We start from the raw sequence: 15,799 nt of genomic DNA, 5'->3' as shown, positions 1-15,799 counted from the left end.
TCTTTTTGAGAGAGAGAGAGATCACATGCACACATGCTAGTGGGGGAGGGGCAGAGGATCCAGGCAGGCTCTGAGCTGATAGCAGAGATCCTGACGTAGGGCTGGAACCCATGAACTGGGAGATCATGACGTGAGCCGAAGTCAGAAGCTTAACCGACTGAAGCTTAACCTAGTGAGCCACCCAGGTGCCCCAGGGTATCTATTTTCAGCAAACACCCACTGGGTGTGACAGCCCAGAACTTCTCACCAATTACAGTTACACTTGATTTCAGATTGAACAGACGATGTTATCCAACAGTCTGTATCAGTGGATCTACTTTAAATATTTAGTCATCACGGATAACAAATCACCAAGTTTACAAGAGGATGGCAGGCGACCAGGCTGACAGACACTGGCCCTGGATGGACAGGCTCTCCGTCGTAACGCCGCACAAGCCGACAGCCCGACGTGGGTCACTAGCTGACTCACCACTGCCTGCTCAAACAATTCTCTCAGCTTCTGCTCAGACTCCCCAGACACTCCGGATACAATCTCCGTGGCAGCTACTTTCAGAATTGGGAGGTCCAGTTCCTGGGGACAAACACAGGAAAGAATGACCACATTTTGAAAATTTATCTTCCCCCTCCCTTTTCCTTATTCAGTCCCTTTCTCAAATGTGAATTTTTTTTTTAAGTTTATTTATTTTTGAGAGAGAGAGAAAGAGCATGGGGGAGGGGGTGGACAAAGAAAGGGAGAAAGAGAGAGAGAGAATCCCAAACAGTCCCTGCATCATCAGCACAGAGCCCGACACGGGGTTCGAACTCGAACTGTGAGATCATGACCTGAGCTGAAGTCGGATGCTCAACTGACTGAGCCCTACCCAGGTGCCCCTCAAAATTTAAATTTTTTTTTTTTTAAATTTTTTTTTTTTCAACGTTTATTTATTTTTGGGACAGAGAGAGACACAGCATGAACGGGGGAAGGGCAGAGAGAGAGGGAGACACAGAATTGGAAACAGGCTCCAGGCTCTGAGCCATCAGCCCAGAGCCCGACGCGGGGCTCGAACTCACGGACCGCGAGATCATGACCTGGCTGAAGTCGGACGCTTAACCGACTGCGCCACCCAGGCGCCCCTCAAAATTTAATTTTTAAAATGACCTCTTTTCTGAGGAACTTCATCTTTTGTGTTGGTCCTATGAAAACCATTATTTAAAAATCTACAGTTTAATTCAAACACAGCGACTAGATACTTCCACCTGTTTTTACTTCATAGGCGTCACCATGAAATTGTCATTACGTCTTCTGAATAAACGGTCTTGAATCTGCAGAGACATGTTTACCCCCGACTTATAGCTGAGCCAGAACAATTTTTTTTCCTTAAAAAACTTTTTTTTAATGTTTATTTATTTTTGAGAGAGAGACAGAGTGTGAGCAGGGGAGGTGCAGAGAGAGAAGGACATACAGAATCCGAAGCAGGCTCCAGGCTCCGAGCTGTCAGCACAGAGACCGACGCATGACCTGAGCTGAAGTTGGACGCTCAACTGACCGAGTCACCCAGACACCCCGAGCCAGAACAATTTAATAGGAAAGGGCAGGGGTTGTGACAGTCCTTCCTGCTCATGCTACAGGCACTTCTCACCCCTGCATCCAGAGGAGGAGCCAGTTAGTCGGCAGAGGACAGGTTCCTGTCATAAAGGAGGAGCAGCCGCTGCGGCCCCACCAGCACGGAGGGCAACAAGCCTGCCTAAGCCCTACTCATCCTCAGGCTATTCTGAAAATCACTTCCTCAACCATGGGCAACCTGGGACCAGCTAGCATCCCACACTTCCTGTCTCCCACTCATTTCCGCTGTGACCGTGCACAGCGTTTACTTGTATGATAGCTGCTTAATGTCGGCCTCTCCTATTAGACTGAAAAGCTCCTTGAACGTAAACCTGGGTTTTCTGTACTTATGGCTGTTTTCCAGCATATGGCATGCACCTGTCACAGGACACTTTGTTCAACAGAGGAACAAGTGAGGCAAACCTGTCGTCCCGTAAGAGCGCCGATCCCGCAGATCCTAACCTATTAGTAGCTACTATGACACGCTATTCTTCAAACTGAAGTCACTGGGACATTTTGCATTTACCACCCAACAGTTTCCAAAAACAACTCATGGGATGAAAATAAGATTGCTAACTTTATTTTGCCAACTAAGTATTATTACCATTTCAGAAATGTTATTTTAACACTAAAAAGTATAAGAACATGACTCTGGAGATTTTCAGTATATTTAGCTGTGAAAAACAATATAGTCCTTGGTTTCCTTATTTACTGCTTTTGAGAATCACTGGCTTAAAGGGAAAAAGGGAACTAAAATATACACTGTGTGTTAAAAAAAGGGTATTTACAGCCATATTATTTTGCTTCCCACCCAACCTTTGTCATATAAATAATCGGATGCATTAAAAAAATAGCATCTCACAAAGAGCTGCATGAAAGAGGTGAAAAATGAAGAGAGGAAAATAAAGACAAACAGAACAAAAGCAACAGAAGCAAAGGCGTGTCAGCAAAGCTCACCCCTGCAATGGCGTGCGCGAGCAAGGTCTTCCCGCAGCCTGGCGGCCCGTGAAGGAGAACCCCACGCGGCGGGGTGGCGCCCAGGTGGCGGTACACCTCCGGGTGACGCATGTGGATGAGCATCTTGCAGACTTCCTAGCAGGGAATAAACAGGAAAGAGGTCTTTCATGGCCCGAGAGAGAAGGAATCCAAGTGGAAGGAAACCTGTTCTGCAAAGCAGCAGACTCATGAGTTTGAGTCCCGGCTCTGGGACCTACGGCGGGACTCCACAGGAACCTGCCTAAGCCTCCGTGTCCTCAGCTGTGGTAACAGCTACCTCGCACTGATGATGGAAAGTAACCACCACGGTAACTGGCAGAGTAGACACTGGACAATAACTAACAGGGTTACTTACAGTTTGGGTAGTGCGCTTGAGTTTCTAGGAATCTCCATTTCTTCCAGATTGCCCAGTTTGTTGGCATATAATTTTGCACAGTATTCTCTTAGAATATTTTGCGTACAACAGTATTACTTACAAAGCACGAACCTTACGTACACCATAATTAGTGGTGGAAAAGCGGAAGGTACTGTTTCTTTTATCCCTCAGCACCCTGCGGGGTACAGGCCAAGTTTCACCACCACCCCCCGCTTCCAGGCTGCTTTCCGTGAATAACTGATTGGCAATATACCATCTGAGTAAAATTCTGAATGTGAACTAACTTTTAATGTCGTATCGCTGCCTCCAACATCTTCAAATTTCACCTTGGAGATCTGTAATTCCAGCCCCTTGGCTTTAGCTGGCAATCAAACGAGGAGACGAAAAGATTAGTGATTCAGTAGTAACTCAGCGCTGCATTTAATAATGTTTAAGTAAACTGAGACCATGAGACACTGAAGTGTTTTCTCATGAACCGCACACAGCAGGCCCCCCAGAACGAGAGCTGGGACTAGCGAAGCCTCTTTCACAGCATGCTCAGCCCCCCAGACCCGTGGCTCACCTTTCCTCTGCAGGACAGCTTGTATTTCTCCGTCTACTTCCTGAAGGTCTTTCTTCCTTTTGTTTCCCTTGCGCTTCAGCCTGCCTTTCCTTTTTTCATTACTCTCCAGCAGAGAAGCGTCTTTGGAATCCTGGAAAGAAAACATTTAAATATGCTATGCTTGAAATTACAATGGCAATGTTTTCTTAAAGAGGGCTGTTATTTAGGTGCACCTGGCTGGCTCATTCGGAAGAACATTCAACTCTTGATCTAGGGGTCATGAGTTTGGGTGGAGAAATTACGTAAGTAAATAAAAAAAAACAAAAACCAGGGACACCTGGGTTTTTTTTTTTTTTAAACAAAAACAAAAAGATGGTCATTATTTAAAATATCCCATTTCTTTTAAGTGTATTCTTATTTATTTTGAGAGAGAGAGAGAGAGAATGTGTGTATAAGTAAGGGAGGGGCAGAGGGAAAGGGAGACAGAGAATCCCAAGCAGGCTCCGCGATGTCAGCACAGAGCTTGACGCAGGGCTTGAACTCATGAACAGAGAGATCATGATGTGAGCTGAAATCAACGGTTGGATGCTTAACCGACTGAGCCACCCAGGTGGCCCTAAAATACCCCATTTCTGCCCTGGCACTTGCACCTACCTTGGCTATTCCCAACCTCTCTGCTCCAGGATGGTAGCTGCTGGAGAGCATCCTTCTTTTCCACAGCTGTAAAGCTCAGTTTATACCCTGACACACGATTCTTCTCGTTAGAGTTAATCTCATGCCCATATTCCCAGAATGCTGAATTTGCAACTGTATTATAGCCTGCCATCATCTGCCCTGTGTTTGAGCAACTCTCCTTGTTTCTTTCACGGGAGGTGAGATGCTCATGTTCACCTTTAATTTCTCACTGAGCTTTTCACCAGTTGGTCTTCATGTGATGCCTGATGAACCGCTAAATTAAATATGACTACAGCGCTGCTTTGAAAGCCATAAAAAAGTGTAATTCAACTTAAGACTCAAGCTATTTCCTTAACCTTGCAATAATGTCCTCTAAAAACATGATTAACACAAAGAGGTTTGAAAAAGGTCTAGTGAAAATTCAAAAGGAGAACGGTTTTGCCACACCGAGTAAGTGGTTCTCGAAAACCACTTACAGTGGTGTTGTCCAAGAGAAACACAATGCCACATACAAAATTTTAAATATGTTCTAGTAGCCACGTTTAAAAAAGGGGGAATCAACAAGTGAAATTTAGTACCTTACTTAACAAAATATACTCAAAATATTATCGTTTCAACATACAGTCAATATAAAAAATTGAGAGGTCTTACGTTATCTTTTATAGTAAGTCTCCAAAGTCTAACATGTATTTTATGCTAATAGCACATCTCAACTCGTACACTAAATTTTAGTGGGAAATAATTAATTTGCATTTAGACTTCATAAAACTTACAGCTGAAAGAGTACATTCACATGCCCAAGTTGTTCCAAACATACTTAGAAGTTTTTTTGTTTTTTAATTTTTTTTTAAATGTTTATTTACCTGTGAGAGACAGAGATAGAGCATGAGGGGGTGGAGGGGCAGAGAGAGAGAGGGAGACAAGAATCTGAAGCAGACTCCAAGCTCCGAGCTGTCAGCACAGAGCCCGATGTGGGGCTTGAACTCACGAACTGTGAGATCATGACCTGAGCTGAAGTCGGACGCTTAACTGACTGAGCCACCTAGGCGCCCCATATTAGAAGTTTTCTAATAACTGAAGTTATTATTTTACAAATTTAAATGAACAATTCAGTTCCTCATTTGCACTAGCCACATTTCAAGTGCTCAAGAGCCACGGGTGGCTAGCACTTACCACACTGGACAGTGAGCCCCGGGGGCATACTCAGGGCCTATCGTGGGACAGATCACTGTAAATCCCCTCTCCTAGGGGATCTCCTAGGGGATCTATGCCAGGCATTAGAATCAGTTAAGGGGGCACCTGGATGGCTCAGTGGGTTAAATGTCCCACCCTTGATCTTGGTTCAGGACATGATCTCACAGTTGGTGAGATGGCAGCCCCACGTTGGGCTCCGTGCTGACAATGGAAACCCGCGTGGGCTTCTGTCTCTCCGTCTCTCTCTGCCCCTCTTGCACTCGTTCGCGTGCCTCTCTCTCTCTCTCTCTCTCAAAAAAAAAAAAAAAAAAAAAAAAATCAGTTAAGGATGGTGCCCAGTGTGTTCACTTTGTGATAATTCATCCAGCTTCACTTTTATGTACAGTATACTGCAACTTACAAAGGTTAAAAAAAAAGGGTGTCCCTTATTCAGTACATTGTCACGGTGTGCCTGTTTGTACAGGCTCCCTGAAGGCATTACCCGAGGCTCAACACGAACCACACAGCTGTTTCACGAGCTGACTTCCCTTCCTCTGACAACAACCAGCCTTCCAAACATAACACGCACACGAGGTACCTATTCTTTAACTCACGCTGGTAAATGCACCTCGGAAAGTTCATCAGGCACGAATTCGACCAACTGCCTGACAACGACGTGCTGGGTGCATTTTAGCCAGGGAGACACTATGAAGCAAAACCAAGGTCCTGCTCTCCGAAGCTGAAGACAGAAGACAAGGAAGAAACCCAACGAAACAGTTCTACAGTTAGTTCTAAGCGGTCACAAGGGCTTGACCAAAAGGAGATGAGGCAGGAAAGAGCATCCCACGACGTGCTATTTAACACGTCAGTATGTGACTCTGCGAAGATTACAGGGAAACAAGATGGTGTGAGTCACAGGAATCTGGGGGAGTTTCAGACAGAAGTATGAGTGCAAACGCCCCAGGTGAGAGTGAGTGGGTGTTCTGGCAACAGCGCCAGGCCACGGTGGCTGAAGCAGGCAGCAGATGACTGAAGTGCCAGCAGGACAGCCACGCACACAGGGCTTTCCCGGCCATTACTTGTGAGGACTCTGATTCTAGACTGAATGGAGTCATTCTTTTTTTTTTTTTTTTTTTTTTTTTATTATATGAAATTTATTGTCAAATTGGTTTCCATACAACACCCAGTGCTCATCCCAAAAGGTGCCCTCCTCAATACTCATCACCCACCCTCTCCTCCCTCCCACCCCCCATCAACCCTCAGTTTGTTCTCAGTTTTTAACAGTCTCTTAAGCTTTGGCTCTCTCCCACTCTCACCTCTTTTTTTTCTTTTTTCCTCCCCCTCCCCCATGGGTTCCTGCCAAGTTTCTCAGGATCCACATAAGAGTGAAACCATATGGTATCTGTCTTTCTCTGTACGGCTTATTTCACTTAGCATCTTAATACGCGAAAGAACCACCCGACTTAACTCGTAAAAAGACATCTGCATGTGGAGACTAATCTGGAGGAAGGTCATCTCCGTCAGAAGGCCTGCACTTGGAAAGAAGCGGTGGCGGTAACGGGGCCTGAACACATCACTACAAAAGTACCTCTCTCTCAGATCCTGGCTTCTTGTGCTTGCTCTTCTCGTCTGCCAGGTCCATCTTTCCACCGGGAGCTCTATCAATAAACCACCCTCCCTCTGAACCCCTGGCAGGGGTCTTCGAAGGAACGGAGTCTGTTCCGGAAGGTGTCCGTGGGGCCGAGACGGTGGCTTCTCTGTGATCCATCTCGGGAGTCCGTGAAGCAGAGTCAGGATGTCCTTTCCGATACAAGGAGAGCAGGGAGCTGTTCATGTGATTTGCCGCCTGGCAGAAACACGACATCGCCTACGTCACCGCGCTGGCGCTCATGGACACGGGCTACCGGCACGAGCAGCCACCAGCAGCTTCCCTCACAGCACTTCCAGTCAGAAAACCCGGGCGCTGACAGATGCTTCACCAACATTTCCTGTTCAAACAGATGTGCCCCCGCTTCACTGCCACTTAATAAATGAAAGTTAAAGAAAACCGAGGAAGCGTGCTCACTTTTTAAAAATATAACATAGGGGCACCTGGGTGGCTTGGTCAGTTGAGCGTCCGACTTCGGCTCAGGTCATGATCTCACGGTGCGTGAGTTCACGCCCCGCGTCGGGCTCTGTGCTGACAGCTCAGAACCTGGAGCCTGTTTCCGATTCTGTGTCTCCCTCTCTCTCTGCCCCTCCCCTGCTCATGCTCTGTCTCTCTCTGTCTCAAAAATAAATAAACGTTAAAAAAAAAAAAATTAAAAATATAACAGAATTGGGGGCCCCTGGATGGTTCAGTCGATTCAGCCTCTGACACATGATATTGGCTCAAGTCATGATCTCGCGGTTGTGAGCTTGTGCCCTGCATCCGGCTCCTCGCTGAGCGTGGAACCTGCTTGGGATTCTCTCTCTCCACCCCTGCCCTGCTCACTCTCTCTCTCTCTCAAAATAAATAATGAACTATTAAAATATATAACAGAACTGGGCTTGACAATGAGCTGGCCAAGAAGAGCCACTATTATCTCATCAACTCAAAACCAGATCACATGTCATTATCATCCTGATTTTGTCAATAAATCAAAAAAATGGAATTACCAATGGGAACAAAAGAGAGTAAGTTATAAATCATCTGGCATCACTTAAATATGTCTCTTAAATGCAACCTTACTTATTGGCAACCGCAGCCCTTTAGCAGAAAATGTATCCTTTTCTCAATTTTTACTATTAATTCCCCTTTCTATTCCTGTGTACCCTTATTTCAGGCCATCCTCTTCCCTTCTTCTTCCTATAAAACAGGCCATAAACACAAATACTGAAAGGATGGCCTTCCCAAGGATTCCTCAACACTGTCCACAGAACTATTGATAAAGATGTTTAAAAAAATTTTTTTAAATGTTTTATTTATTGAGACAGAGAGAGACAGAGGGTGAGCAGGGGAGGGGCAGAGAGAGAGGGAGACACAGAATCCGAAGCAGGCTCCAGGCTCCGAGCTGTCAGCACAGAGCCTGATGCGGGGCTCAAACTCACAAACTGCAAGATCATGACCTGAGCCGAATTCGGGACGCTTAACTGACTGATCACCCAGGCGCCCCTTGATGATGATGTTTAAATCTCTTATTCTATTCCACACTTTTTAAGGAGGGTTCATAATGACTAAAAAAAAATCAAAGTGGGTCCATTAAATGTTTGGCTTACCTGTGGATCTGGGTAATCTTCCATATTTGAATCATGATCTGAAGAGCTTTCAGTATACCTCAGTAAGAAGAGGAAAAGAAACATCTTAAAGGCTTTGCTCCCACATCCTAAAAAAAATTACTACCCCAAACAAAAAATTTATTAAGGCAAAGTATTATGGTGCTTAAGAGCCCAGGCTTTGCGATCTGAGAATTCTGGTTACTGGTTACTAGCTTCTACTTAACCTCTCTGAGCATCAGCTTTCTTATCTATAAAGAGAAGATAACATGTAACGTTCACATCTCTGAGTCATTAGAGGATTAAACAAGCTGACAGAGTCCTTAGAATACATGTAAATGCTTAAAAACTGTGGTTATTTTAATGCACGCAATAAATAAAAGTGAAGTGCAGAGTCCTATCAGACCCAAAGGTCTCATTAGGAACATCAGATGCCAACAAAAGGAAATATTCCAGCAAGCCATCAGTAAGTAACTGAGTAACAAATTCACAAATTCAACATGACCCATCTGTGTGACCAGGGTAGCTTTCCCAAGTCTGCCCATGAGAAATGAAGGTAGCAGAGATTTTTATATGATGCATGAGAAACAGGGATAAATCCTATTAACTACAAACTGTAGTGCAGGCTCAGCTCATTATAACCCAGAGGTGATGGACCCTGCTACTGTTCAATGGTGTTTCTTTAGAAAATAATTAATAAAAAAAGGACTCTTCCTAAGTAAAAAGGTTTACATGCATGACATGACCCATCTTTATAATTAAGACATGAATTCTTTTGCTATTCATTAAATTCTATTAATATACTTTTGGGCGTTTCTAATCAATGTAAAGAAGGTGGATTATTCAACTATTTGGAAAAGAAATAATTTTGCCTTATAATTTATATCCTACAAAGTAGATTAAAGAGTTAAATGGAATGCTATAAAGAAACAAGGATTCCACATATTGTTGTGAGACGTCTTTCTGAGTATTTCAGCACAAACCATACAGGAAAAGACTGACATATCTGACTAGGTAAAGATGCAGAACTTCTCTAACCAAAAGACACTTTTTTATTTTTTAAAGTTTGTTTATTTATTTTTGAGACATACACACGCACACACGCACGCACACACACACACACACACACAGAATCCCAAGTGTCAGAGCAGAACCCAAAGCGGGACTCGAACTCACAGAACCGCAAGATCATGACCTGAGCCCAAACCAAGAGTCGGCTCTCATATGACAGACAAAACCCATAAGCAAGCAACTAACAAAGGAAACATGAAACAGTCAAATAGTTTTAATCTCACTAGTTATCAAAAAACTACAAATAAAAACATCAATTTTTGCCTAGGAAGCTGGCAAAGATTACATAACAGTATAACTAGGATTGCAAAGGTACAGAGAAACGCACTCTATTTTTTTTTTTAAGTTTATTTATTTATTTAGAGAGAAAGACAGCAAAAGGAGGTGCAGACAGGGAGGAAGAGAAAATCCCAAGCAGGCTCCACACTGTCAGCAGGACTTGAACCCACAAACCCCGAGATCATGACCTGAGCCTAAATCAAGAGTCAGACGCTCAACCAACGGAGTCACCCAGGCACCCTGAAGTCTTTATACAAAGTTGCTGGGAATATAAACTGAGGCAACTTTTTTGGGAAAAGAACTCCAAATGTAACAGAATTCTGAAAAAGACATCTTTGACCCCAGCAATACCACTTCAAGAATTTAACATTAAAAAAAAAAACATACAAAGATGTATGTGCTGCAGGATTATTTACTGTGTGTACGATAGTGCAAAACTGGAAACAACCAACTGTCCACACGTGTGGAACTAGTTAAGAAAATAATGGTAAATCCAAACGAAAAGGCAGCAATGCGACTATAAGGTGAAAAGGAGCTATCACCACAGATCCTATAAACATTAAAAGAAAAACAAGGGGTGCCTGGGTGGCTCAGTCGGTTAAGAGTCCGACTTCAGCTCAGGTCAAGCTTCAGCTCAGGTCATGATCTCATGGTTCACGGGTTCGAGCCCCGCGTCGGGCTCTGTGCTGACAGCTCAGAGCCTGGAGTCTGCTTCAGATTCTGTGTCTCCCTCTCTCTGTCCCTTCCATACTCACGCTCTGTCTCTCAAAAATAAATAAACATTGAAAAAAAAATTTAAAAAAAAAAGGAAAAACGAGAGGATATCTTGAAAACTTTAAGCCAACAAATTCCACACTTCAGATGAAATGGGCAACTTTCTTTAAAAGTACAACTTACCAAAGCTGATAGAAGCAGAAAAATAGGAAGAGTTCTTTGTCTAACAAAACTGTTATCTAAATCCTTTCCAAAAAGAAGCCTCCAGGCTGAGATGAATTCTAACAAACTATTTAAGAAAGCAGTAACATTATACTAATTTTTTTTGTCAAATAGAGACAAAAAACATCTTCCAAACAATATGAAGCCAGAATAACCCTAACACCAAAACCTGACAAAGACACTGCAAAAAAGAAAAAAATTCAGACCATTATGAATACAAACATAACCATCTCCAAAAATGATTAGCAAAATGATTTAATAATATATAAAAAAGGATAATATATCTGGACCAAGTTGGGTGTATCCCAGGATACAAGACTGGCTTAGCACGCAAAAATTAATGTAATTCACCAACAGAACAAAGGGAGACAACCATAACAGAATCTTTCATTAAGTGCATAAAAAGTATTTAACAGGGCGCCTGGGTGGCTCAGTCAGTTAAGCAACTGACTTCGGCTCAGGTCATGATCTCACGGTTTGTGGGTTCAAGCCCCACATCGGGCTCTGTGCTGACAGCTCAGAGCCTGGAGCCTGCTTCAGATTCTGTATCTCCCTCTCTCTCGGCCCCTCCCCCACTTGTGCTCTGTCTCTCTCTCTCTCTCTCAAAAATAAATAAAATGTAAAAAAAAATTAAAAAAAAAAGTATTTAACAAATGTAAAATCGATTCATGATAAAAACTCTCAATACAAACAACCTCAAGCCGTATGATAAGCATCATAACAAACATCTGTAACCAGGAGCTAAGGAAATACTCAGGAAGCCAAGGCCCCCCAAAGGCACTAATGTGGCCTCTTGAAAGCTGAGTGGGAATTCCTAATGGGAATGGACCCTCCAGCTACAGAAAACCACTCATACAAAGGCACAAAGAAAGAATCCAACCTCTCTGGGCAATAGTGAGCATTCAGTGTGCCCAAAGCAAAGGTCTGGAGAGGTCAGGTACTCTGCACAGCCTCACTGGCAAGGAAAAGCCACGGAAAATTTCACAACTGGCAATGTATGTGATCAGGTTCATGGTTTTCAAGTCACCCCCTTTTCTGTAATCCTTACTCGTTTTCCTCTTCACCTTGTCTTGCTCTTTTGGCCAGATGCTCATCTTCTAATTCTGTTAGATCCTTAGGTTCTTTCTCACTGGTAATTATGCTAAATACTGAAACACAAAGAAATAGTCGTGAGCTAAAACAATTCTTTAACTTCATTAATAATTCAGCTCTAACACTAAAAGACTCACCTTTTTCTACCTGAATCCTAAAAGCATTTCTTTTTCTTCGACCATAGTCTATACTGAAAAACAGAACAAGAAGCTTAGTACAATGGTCTCCACCAACATTTTCCCGTTAAAACCAATCTAAATTGATCCCATTAATTTGCATGAATATATAACTGTCACTGAATTCACACCGACCATAAGCTTATTTTTGAGTAACTTCTGAGTTTACATTTTCACTACTGTAATTTTTTTTGTTTAGAGACGGGGTTACAGCATCAGAAACCCCGGTAGCTTGTACTGGAGGAGACAGGGAGGATGAAATGAAGGAAGGTGGCTGGACTTCTGGGATTCTACAGGAGAGGGGCCATCCAGCTGTAGACATGTGTTATCCTTCAAGAAAAGGGATGAACGCCTCAGAAGGAAGCTCAGAGGTTGGCAGGGTTTCCACCACCACCATCGGCCCAGGGGGCACGGGCCCGGGGAGCGGCATGGGCCTGGGGAGCGGCACGGTCTCCTCGGTTCCAAAGGGCAGGGCAGGGCAGGGCAGCCATCCTAGTGGGCCCACAGGACAGAGCACTGAAGCAAATTAATCCAATACGACTGGTATTGTAATCAGGACAAGAGGGGTTACATGACTTTTATCTTATTCTATCCTATTCTATTCTATTTCGAGAGAGTATTTCTGGAGAGGGGAAGAGAAAGAGGAGAAAGAATCCCGAGCAGGCCCCAAGGTACCAGCACAGAGACTGACGTGGGGCTCAATCCCATGAACCATGAGATCATGATCTGAGCCAAAATCAAGAGTTGGACACTTAACTGACTGAGCCACCCAGGCACCCTAGAAGAAGAGGGGCGCCTGACTCTGGATCTCAGGGTTGTGAGTCTGAGCCCCACTTTGGGTATGGAGATTATTTAAAAATAAAATATTTTTTTTCCCTTTTTTTTTTTAATTTTTATTTTTTTAAGTTTATTTATTTTTGACAGAGACAAACTGTGAGCATGAGCTGGGGAGGGACAGAGAGAGAGGGAGACACAGAATCTGAAGCAGGCTCCAGGCTTCCAGCTGACAGTGCAGAGCCCGACGCGGGGCTCGAACTCACAAAGTGTGAGATCATGACCTGGGCTGAAGTCGGACGTTTAACCGACTGAGCCACCCAGGCGCCCCTAAAAATAAAATCTTAAAAAAATAATAACACAAGAAGAGATTAGAATACAGACAGACACACAAAGGAAAGACCATGTTAGGACACAGGGAGAAGATAGCCATCTGTAATGCAAGGAGAGACAGTGACCATTAACTTCTAGCATTCACAACTGTGAGGACTTAAACTTCTGTTGTTTAAGCTCCCCAACCTCTGATACTTTTTTATGGCAATCCTAGCAAACTAATATACTGAGAAGAAAAAACAGGAGACTTTGAAATATACAAAGTGGTAATAATTAACGGAGTGACCTATCAGGAGGGGTGGGATTAGAGACACAAGAGAAAAACGGAATCTTTAGTAGGAAGCCTAGAGATGTTTCAAAGTAGCCAGGAAGCTCAGGCAGACCATGCCTACTGGTTTTAATCCTTTAATGAGATGCGAGAAGAGGCCATACTGCTGACTAGTCTGGAAGGTACTGAAAGAGAAGCAGCAGCCATTGCCCTTAGTAACAAGGACAGCACGTTGCACATAACAGGTACCTGATAAATCTTTGTTTAACTGAATTCTGAACCTATGGACCGGTGAACTAATGCCAGCAGCGATAATATCAACTGAAAATTTGGGCGAGATGGAAACTCAAAATGGTAGGAAAGAAAGGCAAGAATCTGGAGACTACATCTCTTTACCTGTACATTCTTTGTAAATCAGATGATAAAACTCCAGTGTCCACATATTTGCCACATCTGTTACTGGTGAGGTACTGAAACAGAAAATACAACAAATATTCAACACTCAATCTTTCAAACTCAGACTTTAATCAGAGATTGAGCTACTCAAACATGTTATGCTATAATGTAAATTCATTATTAAGCACATCAAAAACATAAATAAAAATTACTAACTAATTGTCAAGTCTGGAACCAGAGAATTTAATTAACATTATTAATCGCTATGATGACACAATAGCAACAATTAGAATAGCTGTAAGGTAGTGAGTGCCTACTGTATCCTAAATTCCCAAATACCCCAGAACAAAGCACTAAACTCACAAGGGCATCAAAGGCTATTTTGAATTTAAGGGAACATATAACATTTGCCACCCGTCCAATACTGCAGGGACTTCCAGCCTGAGAAAATTCATGGTTTCAATATTAAATCACCTTTTGACGGTGTCATATTTTTACAAAACTGGGTTTTTAGCTGTTGCTGTAAGTAAATCCCATGCAAAAATGAATGTGGAACAGGAAATGAGAATGGCAGGGTCAATCTGATCCAATAGGCATACAAATCCCATTCGTGTGATCAGTTAAGAATGAAATACAACTACGTTATTTTTCTTTCCATTTTTACATGTTATTTTTTCAAAAAGCTACTAAGTTATTTGGACTATATAGTCACTAAGTGGCTTGAACGTAACTACCTAATAAACAGACCTAGCAGGTATTACTTTTGGCCTGGAGGCACCACGAAAAACTCCCAAGAAACTTGGTGCGCCGTGCACCTGCTGCATCACATAGTCTTTCAGCAGCACTCACAATCCTATGAGGTGGATGGTAGTCTTCCCAATTTATAGATGGGAAAGTTTAAGAGACTTTAAAAGGCTAATTACTTGGGAGCGCGTAAATTACAGGGCCAGATTTCAAACCGGAATGTCTGTCAGCTTCCACGTGTCCAGGCTTGCTGGTTATCCCGTCAAGGGATGCCTGCCTTCATACCGCAGCTTCTTCCCAAGAACCCCTAATGGTCTTGGCACAAATGCCTCCAGTGACAAGAGGCTAGACACACAAAGCAGGACCGTTCCCGTGAACCTTCCCCTTCTCTGGACTCCTATCGCGTGTAGTCACTTGCTACAATTAATGTTGGATTACGCATATTTGTGTACATCTCATCTCCACAAGCAAACAGTTCCTTGAAGGCAACAGAAATAACAGCTAAATTTGGGGGTGGTTATGCAGCAACATGTAACTAACACCCTTGTTAATAGGAGACAAACGCACTACGTGTGGGGAGAGGACTACAGTCTACCGCTAAGTGAACAGAGCAAGCAGAACCAACACGGATGAGCCCGTCCGTGTGAATAAAATCTAGGCATATGTATAAACTCTCCATGCTGACCTCTACAGACACGAAGATGAAAGCAAGTCATTTTCTTTTACACCCTCTGTCCCTTCTATTTTAAACCGCAAGAACCTAGTGTTTTTATAATGAACCCAAGTAATAACAATAGGTGAAAACTGAGAATGTGAAGTGGTGAAGACTGAGAAGGGCCACTGGATGCAGCCATCAGGAGTCACTGCTGAGACACCTCCTGAATAAAGTGATGCAGCAGGTGGTGGAAAATCCAAAGCCAGCTGAGAGCTCCTAGAGCGAAGGTCAGTGTGGTCAGGACAGTGGAAGCAGGCAGGACAGCAAGGGACACAAGGGCAAGGAGGAGACGGGGGCCAGAACGTGGCAGGCTCTGTAGGAGGGGTTTTCTTCAGCCACTCTGGGAGTCCACCAGAGCTCTGTGAGTGCGGCCCTGCAAGCTCTCTTTAAAGGGACCTCCCTGGCGGCCCTAACGAAGGACAGACCTTATATAAAACC

The 15,799-nt window shown here is 43.6% G+C and overlaps 1 protein-coding gene across 8 annotated transcripts in view; it reads right to left on the bottom strand.

The window, feature by feature from the left end:
• The window catches only part of NVL (nuclear VCP like), a 91,738-nt gene that overhangs the window by 73,520 nt on the left and 2,419 nt on the right, over positions 1-15,799 (bottom strand). For 5 of the 8 annotated variants that reach the window (XM_045453306.1, XM_045453303.1, XM_045453305.1 and 2 more), the window contains exons 2-10: positions 13,903-13,976; positions 12,093-12,145; positions 11,912-12,011; positions 8,581-8,638; positions 6,932-7,189; positions 3,517-3,646; positions 3,239-3,315; positions 2,540-2,674; positions 470-571 (exon numbers count right to left, since the gene is read on the bottom strand). In XM_045453306.1, coding sequence (XP_045309262.1) covers positions 470-571; positions 2,540-2,674; positions 3,239-3,315; positions 3,517-3,646; positions 6,932-7,189; positions 8,581-8,638; positions 11,912-12,011; positions 12,093-12,145; positions 13,903-13,976 — 987 coding nt within the window. The remainder of the gene's footprint in view (positions 1-469; positions 572-2,539; positions 2,675-3,238; positions 3,316-3,516; positions 3,647-6,931; positions 7,190-8,580; positions 8,639-11,911; positions 12,012-12,092; positions 12,146-13,902; positions 13,977-15,799) is intronic. The other 3 variants (XM_045453310.1, XM_045453309.1, XM_045453304.1) reach the window with 2 other exon arrangements.

Source organism: Leopardus geoffroyi, chromosome C3 (assembly GCF_018350155.1).
Source record: "Leopardus geoffroyi isolate Oge1 chromosome C3, O.geoffroyi_Oge1_pat1.0, whole genome shotgun sequence".
Lineage (NCBI taxonomy): Eukaryota > Metazoa > Chordata > Mammalia > Carnivora > Felidae > Leopardus > Leopardus geoffroyi.
Note: the sequence above shows the minus strand (reverse complement) of the source record. Positions and strands in the feature narration are given on the sequence as shown.